General features: G+C 47.2%; 1 protein-coding gene across 1 annotated transcript in view; it reads right to left on the bottom strand.

Moving 5' to 3' along the window:
- The window catches only part of JPH2 (junctophilin 2), a 69,332-nt gene extending 57,663 nt beyond the window's left edge, over positions 1 to 11,669 (bottom strand). Inside the window, exon 1 of the mRNA XM_045444517.1 lies at positions 10,496 to 11,669. Coding sequence (XP_045300473.1) covers positions 10,496 to 10,874 — 379 coding nt within the window. The 5' untranslated portion in view covers positions 10,875 to 11,669. The remainder of the gene's footprint in view (positions 1 to 10,495) is intronic.
- Positions 11,670 to 16,925: the final 5,256 nt, after the last annotated feature.

Genomic DNA, 16,925 nt, shown 5'->3' with positions numbered 1-16,925 from the left:
TTGTGTACTATTTCCCCAGGGTGAGAAGGGTAATCACTGTTAACAATCTAGGTCCTAAGAGGCCTTTTCTGCTCATTTACAAGGATATACATATAACAAATAGACTAAATGTTTAGCTGTTCCCCCACTCTACCATTAGCCCCATCACTGAAAACACTGCCTAGCACATAGTAAGCACTCAATAAATATTTGTCAAATGGTTCTTGTTTCCTTAAAACGTCTTAGTATAGGTGGGTCTGCCTTTGTCTTTTTAATGGTTTTAGTACTTCATGGCATGGGTCTCTTGAGTTAGTGTAGCAGTCCTTTTGTGTGAGCGTTTAGACTGCATTTCTTTTTTCCCATAACAATCCCAAGGCCTTGTTCTCTGGCTTGCCTGCAAGGTGGCACCAAACTCCCTTCCCACGGCTCCCAAGTGCTGCCGCCCATCAGAGCTCCACTGTCCCTGGTTTCCCGGGATCACCGAAAGGCAACCCAAAGCAGAGAAGCTGGCAGCATTTGTGACCAGCTCCTGGGAGCAGAGTCAGGTTACAGCGGGTGTAGGACAAGTCCCCGTGGCCTGCAGGGCTCCACCATCCCCACATTCAGAGGCTGCTACCCTGGATGACACCCCACAGCTCACACAAGAAGCAGGGAATTAACCAGGCAACATCACCTGGGTGCTGCCAGCCCTGCGCACCAGTCACCTGGGTGAAAGTGCGTTTGCCAGGCTCTGAGTCGGCTCAGTAACCCTGAGGGCCTGGGAAACCAGAAATAATTGGGTGTAGGGGAGGCAAAAAGATATCAAAGGGAGAGAGTCTGGGTTCAAAGGAGGCCCCCCATGGTCATTCAGGCCCCTTTTTCTAAATTTTTTTTAATGTTTGTTTATATTTGAGAGAGAGAGAGACAGAGAGAGAGAGAGAGAGAAAGAACAAGTGGGGAAGGGGAAGAGAGAGAGGGAGATAGAGAATCTGAAGCAGGCTCCAGGCTCAAAGCTGTCAGCACAGAGCCCAATGCAGGGCTCAAACTCACAAACTGTGAGATCACGACCTGAGCCAAAGTTGGAGGCTTAACTGACTGAGCCACCCAGGCGCCCCATTTCAGGCCCCCTTTCTATGCTTAGGCCTGCCCACAACCCTCATGCCCAGGTGGCATGTGCAACAGGCATCTCTCACCCACGACGTCCAACACTGAGCTCCTGACCTTCCCTCTTCGAACTCTTGGCCAATCTCAGGTCAGGGCAATGCCATCTTTCCGAGGCTTAGGCCAAAGCCTTGGAGCCATCCTGGACTCCTCTTTCTCTCACTGCCCCCATCCAATCTATCAGCAAAGTCTTTTGATGCTACCTTCATAGTAGATCCAGAATTCAGCCACCTCTCCACCTCTGCCGCCGTCAGATGGTGGCCCAAGCTTGTATTCTCACCTGTCAGTAAGCTCACTGATTTGTTTCCCTGCTTCTACCTTTCTGCACCACCTCCTCTCCCCTGTCTCTCAACAGAGTAGCCAAAGGAATCCCTGTAAACAAGATCTGACCATGTCACTCTTATAGGCCTCATTTTTCTCATAGTAAAAGCCAGATTCTTATGATGGCCTACAAGGCCCTGCATAAACTGCCTCCTCTCCACACCTTCCTGGCAGGAATGGTGTATATATAGGTGATGCTGTGCCCTCCTCTGTACATCCCATCAAGGGCCTATGTTGTAAGATCGTCCTGTCATCGGTGATGTGAAATTTGATCACTTTACTAAGATGGTACCCATAAAGGATTCAAATTTAATTAAAAATAAAAGTCCTAAAAACATCATGTGTGCAGGGGCACCTGGGTGGCTTAGTCAGATGAGCGTTTGACTTCGACTCAGGTCATGATCTTACTGTCTGTGGGTTTCAGCCCTGAGTCGCGCTCTGTGCTGACAGCTCAGAGCCTGGAGCCTGCTTCGGATTCTGTGTCTCCCTCTCTCTCTGCCCCTCCCCCACTCGTGCTCTGTCTCTCTGTCTCTCTCTTTGACTCAAAAAATAAATAAACATTAAAAAAAATTTTTAAAAACCCATCGTCACTGTGCATGCCAAATAGAGCATTTCCTGCAGGCTGCGTGCAGCCCTCAGGCCTCGGTGTGTGACCCCCACTCTACATTGCCCAGATGATGGTCAACAGCATAGGCTTGGATACTTCCAGGCTCACGGTGCTCACTACTTGCCTGGGGAGAAGGGGTTCTGGCCTTCCCACAGCCCCTGGATAATTCTATAGATTTTTCCAGGTGGGTCTGGGCCAGTCAACTCTCAGTTATAGAGGAACGAGTAGGGGTCCTGGATGCTTCATTCGTGACCAGACCTAACTGTTCATCTACTCTGTGGCTCTAGCTCCAGAAGGGGTAGAAGAGAACAAGGGTAGCCCTCTGGTCTAGGGCAGGAAGCAACACCATCCCCCCATTCAGCCTGCACCCCAACCTCAACCAGGGCCCTCAGAAAATGAGGCTCAACATTCCTCACAAGGGTGTGGCAGCAAGGGCTGGTCCAGGGAACAGCTGTTGGGGACATGGAATTAGCAGGCTCTGGAAACAAGCAAGCCCCGTGAATCCCAAGGGCCTGGCCTTGGACAGGAGCATGTGTGCAGAGACTTGGCCAATTGGACACACACATCACAGAAAGCAAAGCTGCAGAGAAGAAAGACTAATTGTGTCCACTTCCCTGTCTCCCTGAGGGTCCGCTCGGCTCTCCTGGGGTCCCAGATAAAGCCAAGAAGCTGCCATGACAGCAGCTCAGCCGGCTGTCACACTGGCCCCCTGGCTGTGAACTGGGACATGAGATTTTCAAGATGAGGTTAAATTATGCTGATTCTACATTCGAAATGGAATCGTGCCTGGCAGGAGTTCCATCAACACTGGCAGGACTCAAGGCAGAACTAATTGAATCAAAGTCTTAGCTTATTAACTGCTCCCAAGTCAAAAGCTAGTTTCTGTGCTGAAACAGTCTCCCCAAAACAGCTGTGGTTCAGACCATCCTGAATTAGTTCACCCTCTAGATGGTGAAGGGAATGCAAGAAAGGAGAATAGTTTCAGCACTTTCTATGTGCCAGGCATTATGCTAAGTGCTTTTTATGTGTTATCTCATTCCATTGTTTCAGCCATGTTTTGAAGGGAATGTGATATCCCTAAGGGAAAAAAGGAAATGGAAGCTCAGAGTGCCCACGGTCAAAGATTTAGGAAGTGGCACAGCAGGGGAGCACCTGGGTGGCTCGGTTGGTTGAGGGACCAACTTCAGCTCAGGTCATGATCACGTAGTTTGTGAGTTTGAGCCTCGCATTGGGCTCTGTGCTGACAGCTAGGAGCCTGGAGCCTGCTTTGGATTCTATGTCTCCCTCTCTGTCTCAGCCTCTCCCCTGCTCTCTCTCTCTCTCTCAAATAAATTAAAAATAAAAAATTGAATTAAATTAAAAAAAATTTTTTTAAAGAAAGAAGTGGCACAGCGGGCATTTGAACCCAGATCTGGCTACTGCAAGCCCCACATGCTAAGTCCCACGTGCCCCTCTTAGGACTTCCACACTTGATTTTTAATAGCAATCGAAAAATTTTAAACTAAAAGATGTTCCTTTTAAATCTGAAAAAGAACAAAAAAAATCCCACTGGAACTAAAAAATTAATTTAGCAGGGTAAATTAATTGATTCAAAGTCAATGACAAAAATAATTGCATTTCTATAACCTAGCAATGAACAATTGGAAAAATGAAATTTAAAATTCCATTTACAATATCGTTTAAAAAGCTTGTAATTTTATTCAATGAAAAAAAGTGTGCAAAACACTGAAAACTCCAAAACATTGCTAAGTGAAATTAAAGACTTAAATAAATAGGGACTTCTACCATGTCCATGGATTGGAAGTGTCACTACTGTTACATTATCCATTCTCTGTAAGTTGATGTATAGGTCTAAGGCATTTCTTTTAAGTTTTTGTTTGTTTTTGAGAGAGAGGGAGTGAGCAGGGAAGAGGCAGAGAAAGGGAGAGAGAGAGAGAATTCCAAGCAGGCTCTGCACTGCCAGCATGCAGAGCCTGATACAGGGCTCAAACTCATGAACCACGAGATCATGACCTGAGCCGAAATCAAGTGTCGAACACTTAACCTACCAAGCCCCCCCAGGCGCCCTAGGTCTAAGGCAATTTTAATCACTTTAATGCCTATCAGTCTTTTTACTAGAAATGAACAAGCTGATTTGATAATGTATATAGAACCGGAAATGACCTAGAAGAACCCAGCCATAAGCAAAAAGAGCAAAGTTGGAAGATTTACTCTGATTTTAATATTTACTCTGAATTTAATATTTCGGCTCAGGTCATGATCTCATGGTTCATGAGTTCGAGCTCCTCATCAGACTCTGAGCTGACAGTGCAGAGCCTGTTTGGGATTCTCTCTCTCTCCCTCTCTCTGTCCCCCACCCCTTGTGCTCTCTCTCTTTTTTTCTCTCTCAAAATAAACTTAAAAAATAAAATTTACTGTAATAAAATAAAATAAAATAAAATTTACTGTAAAGCTCCAGTAACAAAGGCAACGTGATATTGGCATAAAGGTAGACAAACAGATCAATAAAAAAGATATTCCTGTGGATAACGAATGAATGAATGAATGAATGAATGAATGAATGAATGAAGTTGCTTCAAGGAACACATATCCCAGGCCCAGATAATGGGACACTAGGTATTGCTCAGACCCAGATCCTGGCAAATCCATTTTGCTCCCATGTTCAGAGTCAATTGGGCTAAAATGAGCTTAAGCCATCAGCTTTAGGCAAGAGAAAGAAAATTGGATCCAGAGAGTAGAAGCTTGGGTTTTTGACCCAGTTGTCATAGCTAAACATGTAATAATAATAATAATAATAATAATAATAGCACTAACCCACATGTTAAATTCTGTTTTAAGTGCTGTACTCTATCAGGGCAGAGTTTAATTCTGTCAACAGGATGGAATAAAAGAGACAATAGCAAGTACTGCATATAGGAAGGGAAATATTTTTCAGTGATATATTTCAGTTTTACATTTGTGTGTGTATGTCTAGAATTACAATGTGAAATACCTAACTTATAGCGGGTTGTAGTCATAAAGATGTAAACACCGCTAGGGTAGTCAATGAGAGTATTAAGAAGCCTGAATAGGGGCGCCTGGGTGGCTCAGTCGGTTGAGCGTCCGACTTTAGCTCAGGTCACGATCTTGCGGTCCGTGGGTTCGAGCCCCGCATCGGGCTCTGGGCTGATGGCTCAGAGCCTGGAGCCTGCTTCTGATTCTGTGTCTCCCTCTCTCTCTGCCCCTCCCCCGTTCATGCTCTGTCTCTCTCTGTCTCAAAAATAAATAAACGTTAAAAAAAAAAATTAAAAAAAAAAGAAGCCTGAATAGTATAAAATGTGTAAGATTCTTAGCACAGAGCCTGGCACAGAGTAAAGACACAGTAAGTGGCTCATGCAGATATGGCCATTGTCAAGGCCTGCTTCATGAGCATACCCCCTGTGTCATAGCTCCAGGCTCTGCACTTAGAAGGCCCTGCACTTGGTTTAATTCTTGGCTGTCACTGTGTTGAAATTCTTAATGATATTGAAGAAGGGGTCTTGCGTTTTCATTTTGCACTAGGTCTCACCCATGATGTAGCCAGTCTTATTTTGTATAGTTGTTTATTGTTTATTAAAAATAGTTATACTGTGAAATATTTAATTATCACTTACTACCATCCGATTCTATGTCTGCCTCTTACTAGCTAGAGGACCATGAGTAAGAATACAGTGCTTAAATCATCTGTCTCTGTTTCCTCATCTGTAAAATCGGGGTGATAACAGTACTTCCCCACGAGGTTGTTGTGAAAGTTTAAATAACATAGCGTGTTCCATGCCAAGAACAGCACCTGGCACATAGTAAGCACACCAAACATATTAACTATTATTATTACTATTGGCTTTATGAACAAAGTCAGCCTTGGGCCTGGTTTTTCCACTGCACATTTGGGGGAGGGGATTACTAACTAGATAAGTAAGTAGTTCTAGAACTTATTGGAGCACCAGATTACTTTAAGAATCTGAGGGCTCTCTGAGGAAAAACACAGATAACCCATATGCATATGCACACATATTGCCTGCACCCTGATGGGCCTTTGAGGCCAAGGCACGGGCCCCAGATCAAGAACCTAGGAAAGCAAAGATCGCCAATGGCCCTTCCAGTCCTGGAGTCTGTGGGTCCCTGGGGTGGAGACAGCTAGGCTGTCAAAGGAGCATTACTACTTAAGGCCTGGGTGTATGCTTGCTTTGGAGCTTTAAGTCAGCAGCTATTTTTAGTTTTGCTATATATGGCCAGGGCAGGAAGAGGGCTGTAGGCAGGGGAGGGGTGCCAGGAGGTTTATAGCAGGGTTTGGGACCCCAGGGGGCACCTTTCCTTCCATCTTCTCCTGCCCCGGGGGAGGGGGGGGGGTTGCTGGAGAGCTTAATTAACCCCCAGCTGAAGTGTCAGGCTTGGAGGAGAGGGAGAGTCTGTGGACGTGGGAATGGAGAGGCTTGGATGAGGGTTCCACGTCAAGTCACTTTAGAATAGTGATTTTCAAATGTTTTTGACCATGACCTGCAGTAGGAAATACATTTATACACACATCATGTAAGAAATACACGATGCATGTAAACACAGAAGTTTTTATACACACACACACACACACACATTATATATGTACATATATCTTCAGCATCTTCAGCTGAACAAATGTTTCAGGAAACAATGCTTTCTTATCCTCTGTGAAACACTCTGATTTTTCTGTTCTGTTCTTTCATTTCTAAAAATGCAGGTCATGACCCACTAAGTTGATTTTACTGCCTATTAATGGGTCAATACCTCCAGTTTGGAAAACTGCTGTTTCCTTTGGTTTATTTATTTTTATAAATTTTCTGAATGCTTATTTTGTTTATTTTGAGAGAGAGAGCAAGCGACCGGGGGAGAGGCAGAGAGAGAGAGAGAGAGGGAGAGAGAGAATCTCAAGCAGGCTCCATGCTCAGTGCAGGGCCCAATGTGGGGCTCGAACTCATGAACCATGATATCATGACCTGAGCTGAAATCAAGAGTCTGACACTTAGCCGACTGAGCTACCCAGGTGCCCCTCCTTTAGTTTAGAGGACGCAGTCACCTGCGACATTTGACCGCAAGGCAAGGTGGGGACTGGAGGAAATGGAACATATTGTCCCTTTGATCAGTCCTTCTGAAAACTGGGGATGAGATGCAACTTTCAGCTTTATTTCCTGGATGGCAGTAAGTTCTGGACCTCCTGACCTGCGTGCACTGTTCTCTCCACCTGGGGCACTCATCTCCCACCCTTGTCACCTGGCTCACTCCATAATTCAGAGCCCGGCTTGCCACTTACTCCAGGAAGCCTTCCTGAATGCCTCAGTCTGATTAGTTGCCCACTTCTTCCTCCCTTAGTTCCCAGTACTTTCCTGCCTAGTACCTAACACACTATAGTACAATTTCTTATTAGATTCTCTGGAAGATAGGGACCTTGCCCATCCTGTTCATGTCTATACTCCTCCCTCCCACCACCAGTATAGTATAGAGCTAGCTTCATAATAATCACTCAATGCATATTTATTGAATGAGTTAATGAAAGTGAATAGTAATTATAGCAACTACCATTTATTGAGTACCTGTTTATCTCATGAGAAATCTTATGAGAGATTAGCATAGTCCATTTTATTGGTGAGGAAACTAAGGCTCCAAGAGATTAAATAATAGGATAGAGCCACAGTAATAACCCAGGGCTGCCTGACTCCCAGCCGTTTCTAATCACAGGATCTTATTTGTCCACATTCTCTTCAGCACTACCCAGGATGGGGCAAAGGGCAGGTCCTTAACAAACCCTCGGGGAACTGATGACAGGTTGATTAAGGAGATTTTCCGAAGCAGTGGCCACATCTAATTTTGGAGAGTTGCACCTCGTGTGTGGCTTGGGAGAGATCTGAGGTTTCCAGGGCCGCTGGATGTGGGACTGTCTCATTCGGAAGAAGAGTCTGGGCCTCTGACAAACCAGAGGAACAGGCCTTCCAGTTACCTAGCCTGAAGAGCTCCTGTGCACACCCAGAATCAAGCCCTGGGCCCTGCAATGCCTACGTGATCTGGCTCACACCTTCAGCTCCAACGTCAACCCCTGCCTGTCCCCCTCCACTCTACTCCTGCCACCCTGGCACTCTTGCTGTTCCTCAAGCATGCCAAGTCCAGTCTTGCCTCAGGGGCTTTGTGACCATCATTCCTTCTGCCTGGAAGTCGTTACTCTCTCCCTAGTCCTCCCATCTTGCTTCCCAGGCTACACCATCCAAAAAGTCACCCTCTTCCTTCTCTGCTATTTGTTTCATAACTTTGCTTGCCCACTGCCCTGGCTCCTGGAACTTGCCGTAGGATGGAGCCTGACACCTGGTTGGTGCCCCATAATATTGGTTGCGTGAATGAAAGAATGATTGAATGAATGAATAGGTTTCCCCCTTTAAGACACCTTAGGGAAGGAATATTTGGCACCCTGTGCACCACTCTGCATGGGTATCTGACACCCAGCAAGCACTCAAGGATCATCTCCCTGTTGTAGCCAGAGAAGCTGAGGCCTGCTCTCTACTTGTCCCCAGCGCTCAGCGCAGTGTCCAGCATAAACATCCAGTGAATTGAATTGCACCGAATTGCAGACATTCAGCAAACGGCTGATGGTCACCAAATTAGGAAGCGTGGAGCCAGAAATTGTCCTCAGCGCTGTCCAATTCCAGCCAGTGCTGTGTAGCTGCCACTGCACCCACAGAAACTCCAGGGACACAACCTCATTAACATGCAGATGCATTTGAGGGTGGGTCCTCACCACGGGCTCACCAATGGGCAGCCCAGTCAGGAGCCCATCCTGTACGTGAGGCCCCTCTGTATATGCCCACCAGCCTCAGCTTGAGTACAACCTCTGCTCTGGGATGGCTCATGCCCCTTCCTGCCCCTCCCCAAACCCACTCTGGGACTGTCCACTGCTCACCCTCTGTCATAGTGATATAATATAACTATGCATGCATCTGACAGATGCCAAAATATATAGTTCTGAGGTATCTGTGTTAGGTCCTCTTCCCAATGGGGCAAGTTATGGAGACTTCATAGAATTATCCTGAGCTGGGGGGAAACTAAATGACCATTTAAAGCAAGAGCCAGCCAATTCTCCTGTAAACAGTTGAATAGTAAATAGTATTGGCTTTGTGGGCCAAAAGGATATTATGTAGGGACTTTCATACAATTTCCACATGTCACAAAGTAGTGTTCTTCTTTTGATTTTTTTCAAATATTCCACCCTTAGCTCACAAGCTGTACAAACACAGGCAGCTGGCCAGTTTGGCCCGCTGTCATTTGCAAGCACCTGATCTAAAGCATTGCTTCTTAAATTTTAATGTATATGAAAATTTCCAGGCGAGCTTGTTAAAGCAAATGCCTAGGCCCACCCTCAAGATTTGGATTTGGATTCCGAAGGCCTAGTTGGGGCCCTTGATTTTGAATTTTGAATTGGTGGATAGATGATGCTGATACTGTCTACTGACCACATTTTGAGCAGTGCTGACATTCTAAAACCGATTTTGTGGATGAGGAAACTGAGGCTCAACTAAGTGATACATGCAGTTGTACCCAGTGGATGATGTGATGATGTCTTCTCTGCCACTCCCCACGGCTATTTGTCACAGAAAATTCCTCTCCATTCCCTTAACCCACCGGGCACGCTCATGCTTTTGAGCTTCTTACTCGTTCTCTCCTGCTCTCACACCCTCTCTAAAGCAATTTTCCCAACAAGATCCAGCTCAGATGTCACCTCTTCTAAAGCAGCCCCTGACCTCCTCAAATCTAACTTCTCTGCCACAGCACTCTGTACCTACTCATGTATAATGGCTTGTTTAAAGCCAGTCTTTGAAGCCTTGGGCTGTGTCTTATTCCTCTTTATATCTAACTCTTTTCATAATACCTGGCAAATAGGAGGTGCCACAGAAATATGCACTAGATGAAAGGATGGATAGATGGATGAATGAATGTGTGGGTGGATGATTAGATGGGTGGGTGGGTGGGTGGATGGATGGATAAGTGGGTAGATGGATGGGTGAATGAATGAACACTTCATGATCTATTGCTTGAAAATAACTTTCATGGCAAAGTTGAGATTAGACCCAAATTCTTCTAGAGCACAAGCTAGAGTATATTCCATGGCTGTTTGTAAGCCTAGCATGCAAACAGTAGTAGTTAGGTTTTACTGAATGTGTGTTGAGTGTGTATTTATACAGCAGGTCTTGTCCTAAACACTGCTGCCAGCCCTCTCAATGGCCCTGTCATTGGCCCCACCTTTACTGACAAGGAAATGGATTCTGAGAGAGGTAGGGCAGCTTGCCCGGTGCCACACAGCAAATAGCGTCCTGGCTCCTCTGATTCTGTGTCATATCGCCCCTCCTTCTTCCCACCCTCCACCAGTCTCCCTCACTCATCGGCCCCCTCTGTGGGGCCCCAGGCTGGGCTCACCTCCATCTGCATAGGTCTCCGTGCCGTAGCCATCCTGCAGGCCATTGTTCCAAGTGCCCTCATACTTGGCACCGCTGCTGCTGCTCTGTCGAGTTCCGTAGCGTCCCTTGAAGCCGTGTGTCCACTCGCCCTTGTAGAGCCAGCGTCCCTTGGTCTCTATGCCCAGCCCATGCCGTTTGCCCTGGCTCCAGTATCCCTCGAAGGTGTTCCCACTGGGCCAGGTGTAGACGCCCGCCACTTCGAAACCAAAGTTCCAGGAGCCCGAGTATTCGCCCTGGCCCTTGGGGCCCGTGCACAGTCCATGTCCATGGGCCTTTCCCCCCTCCCAGCCCCCACAGTACGCCCCGCCATCATCAAAGTCAAAGCGGCCCCCACTCATCTCATCGTAGCTCCTGACAACCTCACCGTCCTCCAGCGTGGGGGAGAGAGGGTGATGGGGGGGGTGGGGTGCCAGCGACACTCTCCAAGCACACTCAGGGCTGGACGCCCCTGACTCACCACTGTGCCCCAGGAGGGGGAAAGCAAGATGCCACCAGAGACTGAATGAGCCCAGGAGCCAAATCAGCACTGGGTCGGCTGGTCAGTGCCATGCCTGGGAGGCCCCCACTCAACCAGCCAGAGGAAGGCTGCCAGTTGGGAAGGAAGCAGGAGGGCAAGATTCAAAGTCTCCATAGAGCGTCCCAAGTCTGGCTTCCCTGGAGTCAAAGGAAAAACGGTGTGATCCCTTTAAGAAGCACAGTGAAAGGGGTGGGGTGGAGGGGTCCCCAGTCTGTTTCAAAGTGGAGAAATTCCTCCTTGGTGACAGCCCCCAGCCCGAGGCTGAATTCCTGCAGCCGGCTGGCCCCTTCTCCACCCAGTGGGTGTGCGGGGCTGTCCATCTCCCAGCCGCTGCCCCGCCCCTCTCCAATCCTGCCCTCCTCCTGGGACGGAAAGGTCAGTGTTGCCCTAACAAGGCCATTGGATCTCTGAGGCTGCTCCCAAAATAACCCCCTGGCCAGCCCAGCCTCCTTCGAAGCGGGAGGGGTGTTTCAAATTGGGCTAGTGCTCCAGACCCAGCTGAGAGGCTGGAGGGGCAAGGAAGGGCAGCAGAGAACTAAGTGTAGGCAGCTGGGACAGTTTGGTGGCTTTTCTTCCCCTGGTTATGAGCTCCCTTCCACCTCCAGCGTCCCCGGCTGGCCAGAGTCTGCAGAAAGAGAACAGGCAGAGGGATCGGGGAAGGGAGGGGAAAGGAGGACTAGAGGAACACCCAGTCCTGGAACACTTAAAATCCCCCAGAGCAGAGCGATTGGCAAATCTCAGCCCCACCACTGCTCACATGCCCTAACAGGACCCGGGGCTATCCACGCTGCCAGCCCCATAAAGGAATCTGGTGACCTAAAGAGAAAGGAACGGGCATGGTTCACATATGCTTTTGAAAGCAGAGGAGGAAACTCGGGAAGAGAAGTGAGGTTCTGGAAACAGATTCTGGAAGATAGAGCAAATCTGAGTCCAGGGCTCACGCACAACCCCCAGTCCCCCTCTGCACCCCTGGGAACACCTTGCAAAGAGCCCAGAAAAGGCACCGATGGCTCCCTTTCTGTCTTCTCTGAGGGGCGAGGAGCCTGTCTTTATCTCTGAGACACAGGGTTGCTGGTTATTTGGAATGAGGTTGTCTTAGCAGTAGTCAAAGATCATGATTTTTTAAAAATATCCCCTTTCCAAGCTTTCTTTCTCTGGTGTCCTCAGGGCCTGTGAGGCCAGACTTCAGAAAGCTCTTGGGGCAGAGTCAGGAGCAAAGGGCCTGCGTGGATTCCTAGCACTCAGGTTCCCACCAAACTCCAGTGAAAGGGACAAATAAATCTCCATGACATGAAGCTGTGGCCAGGATTAATGATTGGAAATCCCAACTGAGCCCAGGGTTAACAGGAGTATAGAGTAATTCTGGGAAAGGTAGGAGACACCAAGAACAGGAAGTGGGCGGGGGGTGGGGGTGGGGAGATGTAGAGATATGGAGAGGGGGAGGATAGAAATCACTTAAAAAGGAAGCCCAGAAGGCATTTGAGAACTACTGGACTATTATCTGACTTCAAACTTATCTGACATACTCCAAATCCCACGATGACTCAGGCCACTTGAAGTCACTGTGGAAGATTTGTCCTTGTTTCAGAAATGGACAGAACATGATGTCTCCCTTCATCCCAGCTGACTCCAGTTCTTACTGGTTCCTTCGCTGTTAAAGAGCCCCATCTGGGCCCACGTTTCACCCCCAGGCAGAAACACCCAGCCTCTGAGCTCACCAACACCGGAAGCTGCCAAGCTGACGGGCAGCAAGTAGCAGTGGATAAAGACTGCATCGTCTAGGTGTTTGACTCACCATCCAGCCAGTGAATGGATTTGACTGACAAATTTTAAGAATGCCTCGCTGCCGGCCCCAGAGAGCTCTGCTTTTGCCACTTATCACCAAGGTCACTGGAGAATCACACGTTTCTTCCCAACTCTGCTCTCAAGGGGAGAGGGGAGAACCGCTCAAAGTGGAAGTTAGAGGGGTTTGAATTGCCCAAGTTACTACTCTTTGTAGTTAAACACTAGGCAAATCACCATAATCCTGTTCTAAGACTGGGGGGCTGCTGTGTCCTACTGTGCTGTTCCACCTGATAAATTTAGCCACTGTTCATCCGTGCAGCTCCCTATGGTGGTTCCCTACCAAGGGTGGGTACACTTAAGATTTAAATTCAACTCCTGTTGAACTTAAAAACATAAACAGATTCCAGAGCCCTCTTCCCCAACCCCAAATCAATGATAGATTGTTCCGGGAAAAACCTCAGGTAGTTTATTCTTTTTAAAACTCCTCAGATAAACCCTTATCAGTCAGTTAAGCGTCCAACTTCGGCTCAGGTCATGATCTTGCCTTTTTTGAGTTTGAGCCCCACGTCGGTCTCTGTGCTTGACAGCTCAGAACCTGGAGCCTGCGTTAGATTCTCTCTCTCTCTCTCTCTCTCTCTCTCTCTCTCTCTCTCTCTCTGCCCCTCCCCTGCTTGGGCTCTCTCTCAAAAATAAACATTAAATTAAAAAAAAATAAAACTTCTCAGACGGATCTGACTCATTTCTGGTTAAGAACCACTGTATGGAGGTACCTGGGTGGCTCAGTTGGTTAAGCATCTGACTTCAGCTCAGGTCATGATCTCACGGTTTGTGAGTTCAAGCTCTTCATCAGGCTCCGTTGCTGATGGTGTGGAGCCTGCTTGGGATTCTCATTCTCCTCTCTCCCTGCCCCTTCCCCACATGCATGTGTGCTCTCGCTCTCAAAATAAATAAATAAACAACAACAAAAAAGAATCACTGTATGTTTTTAAATTAAGAAACTCTTAATAGCATTTACACATTCATGAATCCAGTACCCTATAGGTACTGGATAAGTATATGGTAGGTAGTTGTGGATTTGTGTTCAAATCCCAATTCTGCCCCTCACAAGGTGTGACCTTGGACCAATTGTTAATTTCCCTAAGCCACAAACCCTTCAACTGTAAAAGTACCTGTCTCAAAGGATTATTAGTATTCAGGATAACAGTATCTTCCTTCTTTGGTTGGGTGAGGATTATGTAGGTTGGTATCTAAAAAGGCATAGAACACACTAACACCTAATAAACGTTAGCTATAATTAAAAATTATCCTCACATAAGTTGCTCTTCAAATAGAATGCTTAATAAGATAGTCACCAATGAAGTAAGAGAGTCACTGCCTAAATACCAAACCCCTTGACACTGAGGCATTCCTTACTCTACACAGTCCATGTTTACTCAACCTTGTCCTGTGGTTTGTCACTTTTTAAACTGATAAACCATGTTATTGGTAAAGGGACACTTTGATTTCTTAAAAGTTTAAGGAAATTTTTTGCCCAGTTTGGTATTGGCCTTAGGTGATTAGTGTTGAACTTCTCACGTTTTTGCCCCTCCCTTTAAGCCAAATGCATTTCAGGGAAAGGGCGACCTCTTGAGGCCATCCGTGTCTGTCAACAGATTGTCATCAGGAAAACCGAGTTCCTCAGACAGAAGGGAATTTACTAAACTTGGAATGAATTCTAAACTGCTTTTAAAGGTAGCTGTCCCATTCTTGCTTTTCCTCAGGTCTTTCCGTGCTCCGTGGTTCTGTTCTTTGATCAGAGAGGGTAATCATTCGCTTCCTGTTTCCTTCTCACTTCGCAGGTGGGACTGCTTCCTAGAGAGCCTGGAGGGGAGGGACCCGAAAATCCAGAAGAGAGAGAAAGGGTCTGCACCCAGAAATCCACTGGAGTACTTCTCAGCTGCAGAAGCCCCGCCTCCCCAGACAAGGTTCCTGGTTGGGTTAGGTGCCTTCGCACATTCGGGCTCTTCCTCCAAAGTAAGTTGTTTGAAGGATTAGCTTCATTTCAAAAAAAAAAAAAAAAAAAAAAAGCACGAACCCCGTACTAAGTGCCCGGCACTCTGGCCCATCCGTGTCTGCCCAGCGCCTGCACATTGTAGGTGCTCACCTTTCCTTCTCTGCACCACTTGGCAGCTTACAACTCTCTTCTTAAATGCTTTTTCACCTGGCTGATAGGCCTGCTCTCTCTGTTCTGCTCCTGCCTCACTGGCTGCTCCTACTTAGTCTCTGGCTAGTTCCTTTTCATTCTGCCGACTTCTCTACCGTGGGGATGTCCCAGAGCTTGGTCCTCTGTCTGGTTCTAAATCTACGTTCACTTCCTAGGCGGTCTCCTCCAGTCTGAGCTTTAAATGTCCATAGGCTAACGACTCCTAAATTTGTGTCTCCAGCCTATGCCTGCCTCTCTGCTGATCTCTAGTCGTAGGTCCACCACCAACTCAACATGGCCACAGGGTGTCTCATAAGCACCTCGGAAGACAGGAGCAAAATCAGACTCCCGACCTCTCCCGTATCTGCTCCTCGAGCCAACTCCCAGCTTCTGAAATCCTTTAGAGTCCTTAATTCCAATCTTTCTCTCACACCCTGTACCCAATCCACTGACAAATCCCCTCAGCTCTGCCTCCACCATACTTCCAGAATACACCTTTTCCTCTGCACTGCCAAGTGTCCAAGCCACCGAAAGCCATTGCCTGATTTACTGCAGTAGCCTCCTGCCTCCTTGCCTCCTCTTGCCCTGCTCCCCTGGGTCCACACAGAGCAGCCAGTGCCCTCTATAAAGGCCAGTCTGATACCTCTCCTCCAAACTCCTCTCGCCTCTCCTCATCTCTCCTCCAAACCACCCAGTGGCTCCTCACCTCGTTCAGGAGTCACAGCCTTTAAAATGGCCTGCAAGGCCCTCTGTGATATGCCCCTGCCCCATGCTTCTGTGACTTTGCCTGCCTCAAGCCTCCTTGTCATCTTTGCTGTTCGTCAGGAGTGCCCTTCCCCCAAATATCCACGAGGCTCACTCCCTCACTTTCTTCAGGTCTCAGCTCAAATGTCACCCACCTCATCACAGGAGCTTCTCTGACCACCCAAATAAAAGAACAACCCTGCCCCCTCCCCAAGCCCTTATGATCTCGGAATCCTCCTCTCTCCACTGAGGGCAAGGGTGTAGTTCTGCTTACTGTTCAATTCCCAGCATTTAGTATCACGTGCCTGATGCTGTAGGCACTCTAGGAATATTTGCTGAATAAATGGGATGAATGAATGTTCTATTATTAAAGGCACATGGTCAGGATGCTACTTTTGAAAACATTAGAGTAAAATTCCTCAATCCACGATCTGGGTGCATTCAAGAAAGATTGCTTCAGTAAACTGCACTTGCAGAAGGTCAAGTGTTCCAATGTGAGACACTTCATGTGAAAGCTGGCCCAACTGGGTCTAAGCAGAGTAATTTTTAGCCTCAAGATTCATATTTTGAGAAGATTTTGACCGAGATGTAAATACTTAAAATTGATTCCCATGAATCTGGAATGCTTAGCCTTCGTCCAAGTTTGGATTTCTTTAACAGGTTACTCAGCCACTGGAACTTCGTCCTGACACCACTCCTCATGACAACTGTGAAAGGAAGGTGCATCTTTCTTCGTTCCCTGGTGACTGTTCTGTTAGCATACAGAATTAAGTAAACAACCAGGTCACCTGATTGAAAAGCGGACTAAAAAGGACTTGAGACTTAAAGATGAGGAACCATCTTTATTCAAGTAACACGCGAAGCCCGATTTGCTCCACTCTCGCCAGTACAGAAGGTAAAGCAAGACACAGATTGTGGAGGGGAGGGGGTGGGTGGTAGACACCTTTACAGTAGAAACTATTATGGCCTCAATTAGTGGTTCTCAAAGTATGGTCTAGGGATCTACTCTTTCAGGAGGTCTGTGAGATCAAAACTACTTTCATATTAACATGTTAACCGCCTTTTTCATGCCCATTCCCCCAAAAGTGTAGTACAGAATTTTTTAGAGGTCACACAACATGCAATGTTCACAAGAGGCTGAATGCAGAAGCAGATAGGAGA

This window comes from Leopardus geoffroyi, chromosome A3 (genome assembly GCF_018350155.1).
Source record: "Leopardus geoffroyi isolate Oge1 chromosome A3, O.geoffroyi_Oge1_pat1.0, whole genome shotgun sequence".
Taxonomy (NCBI): Eukaryota; Metazoa; Chordata; class Mammalia; order Carnivora; family Felidae; genus Leopardus; species Leopardus geoffroyi.
The sequence above is the reverse complement of the archived record's forward strand: the minus strand, read 5'-3'. Positions and strand labels throughout refer to the sequence as shown.